The sequence below is a fragment of the Orycteropus afer genome, unplaced genomic scaffold (assembly GCF_000298275.1).
Source record: "Orycteropus afer afer isolate SDZICR_OR568_19922 unplaced genomic scaffold, OryAfe1.0 scaffold00286, whole genome shotgun sequence".
Lineage (NCBI taxonomy): Eukaryota > Metazoa > Chordata > Mammalia > Tubulidentata > Orycteropodidae > Orycteropus > Orycteropus afer.
The window spans coordinates 2,269,589-2,277,981 of record NW_006921873.1 but is presented as its reverse complement, the minus strand read 5'-3'; the positions used below and the strand labels follow the sequence as shown (position 1 = coordinate 2,277,981).

Genomic DNA, 8,393 nt, shown 5'->3' with positions numbered 1-8,393 from the left:
AATGACTTCCCACTACACCACCAGAGCTCCTTGAAGGAAACTGGTGGTCATTCACTGGGATAACTAGCAAGAACATGCCAAACTATTTGGGAACCAAATTTAAGTGTTCTTTTCTAAATAGTTCCTAAATAGTTTGGCACATTTTTGCTAGTTACCCCAGTGAATGGCCACCAGTCTGCAGGGCTGGCTGATTTATTAGGCACAGTACCTATGGCACGTCGTACTTTTCAGAGTGTACAAAAAGTTTCAGTTTTTTTTTTTTTTTTAGATCAGAAGAAAAAGTGAGTATAATGAGGATATAATAATGAATGTAGCATGCATTATACTAGTTTTTACATCAATATAGTCATAAAATAAAATCATACATCTGTGTTTACATGTTGTTGCTGCTGTTAGGTGCCGTTGAGTTGACTCCAACTCATAGTGACCCTATGTAAAAGAGAATGAAACACTGCCAGGTCGTGAGCCATCCTCACAATCTTTGTTATACTTGAGCCCCTCGTTGCAGCTACTGTGTCAATATACATGAATAAATTTGTTGCTGTCAGGTGCTATTGAGTCATTTTTTGACTCATAGCAACTCCATGTAACAGAGTAGAACTGCATTGGTATCCTTGGCTGTAATCTTTTGGAAGCAAAGCCCCAGGTCTTTCTCCCACAGAGCGTCTGGGTGGGTTCAAACTGGGAAACTTTTGATTAGCGGATGAGTGCTTAACTGTTTGTACCATCAATGATACATACATATATATATATATAATACATACATATATATATATATAATACATACATATATATTTTATGTGGTGTTGTTATGTGCCATCAAGTCGGACCCACTCAGAGACCCCTCCTTGGGTTTCCAAGGCAGTATCACTATGGAAGTAGATTGCCCCATCTTCCTTCCAAGGACTGGCTGGTGGGTTTTAATTGCTAGCCTTCTGGTTAGCAGGCAAGTGCCTTAGGCATATATATATATATATATATATATATATATATATACACACACACACACACACACACACACACACGCACACAGAGAGATACCTATGAAGGCAAAAGTGTCAAGGACATAATGTAGTCCCACTGGTTGCTTTGGGGGAGATATGAGGAATATTTATTAATTTATTATCCATGTGTGTTGTGTTGAAGGGTCCTCAGAGGGATGCAGCCTACCCTTCAATCAATGGGCCTTAGGTCTGGAAATTTATTTAGATCTAGAAACTGCATGAGGGACCGTGATTATCCACTGCAGCTCCCTTCAGATAGTGTGCAGACACACTGTCATGGCGTCTCTGGAATGCAATGTGTCCTACTACTTGTGGATAAATCTTTGATCTCTTCAAATGGCAAACATGGCCCTTTTAACGTGGCCAGTTTACTTCCTAGCCTTCTCACCTCTGTTTTGTAATCCTGCTATAATACCTGTATATGCCAAACTCTTCCAGACTTCTATCTTTGCTTGTTCAGTTGTGTTCCTTCTTTCTGTTTCTTTACTCTCTACCTCTGTTGGCAGGTGTTCTGAGTTTACACAGCCCCTACCTGCCCCATTTTTCTAGAATGGTATTAATATAATCGGCAATTTCTTTTTTGTCTGTTATATTATAAGTAAGTCTTCTTTTTTCATAGCTCCTAGCACGGTGCTAGTAAGAGGCGGGTACTCATTAGATGGTGGCTTCACTGATTCAAAGAGGAAAACAACATTGCAACATTTCATTTCTAATCACTCTTTAATCGAAACTTTTCAGGCTATTTTCAATTTCATTTTTATTTTGTTTCTTTTACCGAGTCCTTTCTCTTCGTACTCTTTCCCGACTCACCTACATACAAGTCAGCCTGCAGAGTCCACTTGCAACTTTCCTCTAGGAATCCCGGAAGCCATCAGAGACACTCCCTCCTACCTAAGGAAGTCAAGTCCACAGGCTGACGTCACACGTAGCGCTAACGTTCTACTACTGGGCCCTTCTATCAGAGCCTTCCTGGGCCTTTTTTTAATTCTTTCTGTTAGCAGCCGGAGTTCTCTGGTACTAGAGGTTGACTACGTCGTGTAGTTTGAGCCTTGTAGACCCCTGTTTCCCCAGTGTAAGTTGACTCGTTTTGCGGCAGCCAAGGGAAAGCTCCCAAGTGCGCGCCGCGGTCTCCCAGGTAACGACGCTACACGCAAGCCGGGGCTGCGTGGGAGCGCGCGTGCGCAGTATTAGGCTTTTGCTTGGATTCAGAGTAATGGCCGTGAGCGTTTGATTCTCAGTGAAGATGGCCCATTTCTCCCGCAACGACGAGGCGATGCTGCAGGCGATGCTGAAGCAATTATTTCAGAGCGTGAAGGAGAAAATCACGGGTGCTCCTTCTTTGGAGTGCGCCGAGGAGATCCTGTTACACCTGGAGGAAACTGATGAAAATTTTCACAAGTAAAATTACTTTTTATGTTTTAAGCAAACAAATCGGTTGGCCCAGAAAAGATGAAATGCAATTAGATAAAGAACGTTTGTTTCATTATTGTTATTAAAATACTCCCAAGTTGGAGATTCAGTTTTTATTTACCCAAATTCCGAATGTCTCATTTTTCTCTGCTTGTTTCCAAACGCTTCTGTTTTTACTTCCATAATTAACATACCTTGATTAGCTACGTTTTTCTCGGGCAACATAGTAACATCAATTGTAAATTCCTAAAAGCAGTGAGTTCCCAAGATCTCTGTTCCCTTTGCTTATCCGATTATTTGAGCTGCATGATTTATCCATTCTGAGCACTGCAGGGAATACTGAAATGAACAGGGTATTAACTTCCTCAGGATAGCTTTTCAGTTCCTGTAAAGATGTAATGAACATACCCAAATGTCTGCAACGTATGTTACGAATATTAGTGCCGTAGAAGAGGGAGAGACTGCTTTGCGTCTGGGAGCGAAAGAAAATGGAAGTTTAAAGAAGGAGGTGCCATTTGAGGTAGATGCTGAAGATCTGCTGCTTTAGAGACCAGTGTTATTCTTTTGATTTGGTTCATATAATTTAAATTAAGCTCTTCAGTTTAAACATTTACCTCCAGGTACCTCACTTCATGATTGTTAGTAGTAGTAGTTTTTTTTTTTTTTTTATTCAGTATTTGCATTTCATTTTGATGTCATAGAGATGACATTAAAATTTTTATTTTGCTATAGGAGCTCTTGGGAGCTCTGGTAGCATAGTGGCTAAGACACTTGCCTGCTAACCAGAGGGCTGGCGGTTCAAACCCACCAGCCACTCCTCAGAAGGAAGGTTGGGCAAGGAAGGTTGGGCAATCCTACTTCCGTAGTGATACTGCCTCGGAAACCCAAGGAGGGGTCGCTATGAGTGGGGTTTGACTCCACGGCACACAACAACAACAACAAATAGGAGCTCTTCGGAAGGAAGGTTGGGCAATCCTACTTCTGTAGTGATACTGCCTCGGAAACCCAAGGAGGGGTCGCTATGAGTCAGGGCCCACTCAACGGCACATAACAACATAGGAGCTCTGGTAGCGTAGTGCCTAAGGCACTTGACTACTAACCACAAGACTGGCGGTTCAAATCCACAAGCCACTCCTGGGAAGGAAGGTTGGGCAATCTACTTCCGTAGTAATACCGCCTCGGGAACCCAATGAGTCGGCTTGGACTCATGGCACATAATAACAACAATATACCTTTACAGACTCTTTAATGTTCTGAAGTTCTACTTATCTGGAATTTCCAGCAATTTGATACATGAGTGTCAGGGGAATCCTTGAGCCCTTTGAAATTCAGAAGTTTGTGCTTGTTTTTTGAGAGGAGCATTTATGGTTTTCATCAGCTTCTCAGGGAGTTTAAAAAAATTTGGAAAGAATTTTTGTTAGTACAGAGAATTCTTATTTCTCTAATATCCCTTTTATACATTTAGTTTCTATTTTCATGTTTATCTCCTCATTCAAGCCATTACTAATAGCTGTTATTGGGTTATAATAGTCTTCATTTTGAAGGTACCAGAGCCCAGCTCTTAACTGGTTAGCTTTGGATTTGTTAAATAGTAGAATACAGAAAAATTGCAGCTTTCTCAGCTATAAGTTTAGTTATTAATGTTTTGTAAGTTTAAGCACACAACACATAAATCCATATCAAACATTAGGTTTGGGATTTCTTTTTGTGTGTTTATTTCACATGCAAAGTTGCTTAAATAATTTTTGAATTACTGAGTCAGTTTTTGGTAGGATCATATTGTAGGAATTTTTCCAATTCATCTAAATTTTCAGATTGAATTGTATAAAGTTTGTCAGTAATATCCTGTTATCATTTTAATATTTCCAGTAGCTGTAGTTATGTCTCCTTTTTTATTTATTTTATCTTATTTTTTGTGTTCCCTCTTCTGTTCGTGATTTATCATCTTACCAGAGGTATTACTTTTATTAGTCTTTTCAAAGAACCAGCTTTTGGCTGTTTTTCCTTTCTATTATGTCTTTATTTTTCATCTTACTAATTTCTGCTCTTCATTTTTTTCCTTGCTTAAATTTTTTCAACATTTTGTGATAAATGGTTTTCACATAAATTTTCAGCATATCTTCCTTTTTAATATAAATATTTGTTGTTGTTGTTATGTGCCGTGGCGTCGGCCCCGACTCATAGCGACCCCTCCTTGGGTTTCCAAGGCAGTATCACTACGGAAATAAATTGCCCAACCTTCCTTCCGAGGAGTGGCTGGCGGATATTTAAGACTATACATTTCCTTCTAAGTATTGCTTTAGCTGTATCTAATTAAAAATGTGTTTCAAGTTAAAGTTGGATTGTAGTTACTCTCAGTAGTCTAATGAGTCTTGTAATAATGTAATTTACTTTTCTTTAACAGTTCATTATGTAGATTAATGCTTGCTGATTAGCATGCATAGTTAATATTTACTGTTTACTAAGGCAGCAGTCAAGAAATCAGATGTAGTATTGAACTGGGCAAATCTGCTGCAAAAGACTTCTTTAAAGCATTAAGGAGCAAAGATGCTGCTTTGAAGCGTAAGATGCGCCTGACCCAAACTGGTATTTTCAGTCCCCTCGTAACGCATGTGAGAGGACTGAAAGAGAGTTGATGGCCTTTGAATTGTGGTGTTAGTGAAGAATACTGAAAAATACCGTCAGAAGAACAAACAAGTCTGTCCTGGAAGAAGTGCAGCCAAATAATCCTGGAAGGGAGAATGGCTAGACTTTGTCGTATCTGCTTTGGTCATGTCAGATGGGACCATTTCCTGCAGAAGGATATCGTTCTTGTTAAAGTAGCTTTGCTTGTTGCTACCTGCCGTTGAGTAAGACCTGTCTCATAGCGACCCCTCCTTGGGTTTCCGAGGCAGTATCCCTACAGAAGTAGATTGCCCCATCTTCCTTCCGAGGAGTGGCTGATGGGTTGTTAAAGTAGAGGGTCAGTGAAATAGGGGAAGACCCATAGTGAGATGGATTGACGTAGTAGCTGCAATGAAGGGCTCAAGCACAGCAAGGATTGTGAGGATGGTGTAGGACCAGACAGTGTTTTTGTTCTTTTGTACGTAGGATCACTGTGAGTTGGAGCTGAGTTGATGGCAATAACAACAGCAATGACAACATTTACTACAGAGATTTAAGGAACCCTGGTGGCACAAATGTTAAGCACTTGGCTGCTAACCAGTAGGTTAGCTGTTCGAACCTATCAGCAACTCTGTGGGGAAAAAGACCTGGTGATCTGCTCCTGTAAAAGATTAAAAAAAAACCAAAAAATGAACTCACTGCGGTTGAGTCAGTCCCGACTCATAGTGACCCCTCCTTGGGTTTCTGAGGCGGTACCTCTATGGAAGTAGATTGCCCAGCCTCCCTTCCAAGGAGTGGCTGGTGGATTTGAACCTCCAGCTTTCTGGTTAGCAGTCAAATGCCTTAGGCACTACGCCACCAGAGCTCCTTGTAAAAGATTACAGCCTATGAAACATTATGGATAGTTATACTCTGTTCTATAGGGTTACTGTGAGTCACAGTCAACTTGAAGGCACACTGCAACAATGAGATTACTTGTGCCCTACCAAAAAAATCCAGCCAAAGTCAAATTATAAATAGTTTCTATTGGTGAAAGTAAAGACAGTGAATTTTTAACATGTTAGCTAAACTAGCCTGAGATCTGAGTCTTGGGAGGACAGAATCTTTTAAGATAGGAGAGTAAAAGAGAAGGAAATGCTTGTCTTTGGCATTTTACAAATCTTAGAGTTGGGTGGGATCTTATTTAGTCTCATTTAGTCCAGTTTCTCATATTTTCATTTCTCTTTTCTTTTAATTGCCCTCACTCTCCTTGAGTACTTAATGTTCTTAAGACATTTGGGTATTTTGCTTCCTAGTGTGTTTCGTACTTCAAAGTTACCTACTTCGCATATTCATCAGTACAACTTTGATTCTGTAAATCCACCTGATGTTCTATCATTAGGAGGAAAAATAATCTTACTAAATGGACTTAGAGGGGAAACTGCTTTCTCTGGTCTATTAGCATTTTTGTATGAGGCTTATTGTTAGGACAATTGAATCTGTGAATGATGAAATTTCAGGTAGAATAAGAAAATAAAATGGGAGGAAAAATCTAATCATTTGGAGGAAAAACAGTGTGGTATAATAAATTATGTGGTATGGTTTTTCTAGCCATAAGTCTTTGTAAACTCCGTGGTGGAATTTGCTGTGAGCAAATGAAGAGCTCCTGATTATAAAGTTATCCACCTGGGGTATTTCTGTTGCGTAGTGGCACAAAGCAATGTTCTGGGAAGTTTGCTTTCTCTCAGGTGCTTAGAATTCTGATGTTATGATTGGTTAGTTTGGCCACTCTGCCAGGCTCAAAAGGAGGCCTCCTAGAGTCAGAAGTCTCTCTCTGACTGCTGGCTGAGAAGGACTTGCTGGCGAGAGAAATGCGCTCCTGAGAGAAACGCCCTCCTGAGAGACACGTGCTGCTGGGAAAGAGATGCAGGAGACACACATTGCTGAGAGAGACACTGAGGGACATGCACTGCTGGAAGAGAGACTGTGAGAGACTGTTGGCTGAGAGATGGCGGGCTGAGAAAGACTGAGTGTTTTTCCTGAACTTGAATTATAGCCTGGTGCTTCCCTAATAAACTCCATAATCTGTGAGTTCTGTGTGGCCACTGCAGTGAACTATCGAACCCAGCAGAAAGGTGGTGAGTGCTGTGGGAGGAATGGTTGGTGTCAGGGTTGGTGAAAGGGCTGGAGGGAATCAGCATGTCTGGCCTTGCAGGAATAGTCCTTGGGCTACTGATGGTGATTCTGTGTTCCTCTTGTGTGGTTAGAGGAAGTCAGAAGATGTGGCCTCCTTGCCTCTTTAGCAAACAGCCTAGGCAGAACAGCTCTATTGGGGATTTGCCCCATTGGACATTTGCCTTACTCTATGTCTGCTTTCCATAACTTCCTCTGTTTTTCTAGTTACAACTGTACACGTTTTTTAAAAGAGCCAGTCTCCTTTCATTTTCTCTAAAGGTGGTGGCAATGATTTGAAGCTTGTGGGAGAGAGAGGCAAGAGAGCGTTGCTTTCCTTATCTCTGTATGTGTTGTGTAAATTTTTACAACCCAACATTGGCTTTCTTTCTTGGTATACTTAGAATCACTTGGGGCCATTTTAAAATATATTGATGCTAGGCCTCACCACAAATTAAACAAAATTTCTTGTGAGGGTATGTTGTAGTGAGACTGGTAGAGGTTGGGCCTTGGTGTTTTTCAAAAGCTCTCTAGAGGATTCTAATGTGTAGCCAAGGTTGAGGATTTATACTTACATGCATTTCAATTAAAACTGTATTATAATTTTTTTTTTAATGCATACCAACCCAAATGATTTCAACAGTCTCTAATACAGAGGTTCAGCTTTACAGCCCTCTCATTGGATGTATTTTTTTGTTTGATACAGAAGGTCTACCACAATATTTATTGAATTGTGCTTATCTTTTATTTTGCAGAAGAATTTGCTAATAAATTTTTAATGAGTGAACTTTAGAGTATTTAAGCAATAACTTCAAGAAAGCATCAATTCTGGAAAGTGATATACCTTTCCAAGGATGGTATGTGAACTTTCATAATTAATGAAGGCATTTATAGCAGCTCTTTCTGTCACATGTCAGAAACTTATTCTTTGGCTTAAAAGGTTGTCCAGTCTTCCTTCCCAGGAGTGGCTGGTGGGTTTGAACCACCATCCTTCTGGTTAGCAGTCAAATGCCTTAGGCACTATGCTACCAGAGCTCCCTAAAAGGTTATAGGTAATGTAAAATATTTGCTCTTTATATTACATAGAGCTTACCAAACCAAACCCACTGCCATTGAGTCGTATCCGATTCATAGCGACCCCTCCTTGGGTTTCTGAGGTGGTATCACTATGGAAGTAGATTGCCCAACCTTCCTTCCGAGGAGTGGCTGGTGGGTTTGAACCAC

At 40.5% G+C, this 8,393-nt stretch overlaps 1 protein-coding gene across 1 annotated transcript in view; it reads left to right on the top strand.

Moving 5' to 3' along the window:
- Positions 1-2,247: 2,247 nt before the first annotated feature.
- TBC1D32 (TBC1 domain family member 32) overlaps positions 2,248-8,393 on the top strand; it is a 350,348-nt gene continuing 344,202 nt past the window's right edge. The window contains exon 1 of the mRNA XM_042782292.1: positions 2,248-2,402. Coding sequence (XP_042638226.1) covers positions 2,248-2,402 — 155 coding nt within the window. The remainder of the gene's footprint in view (positions 2,403-8,393) is intronic.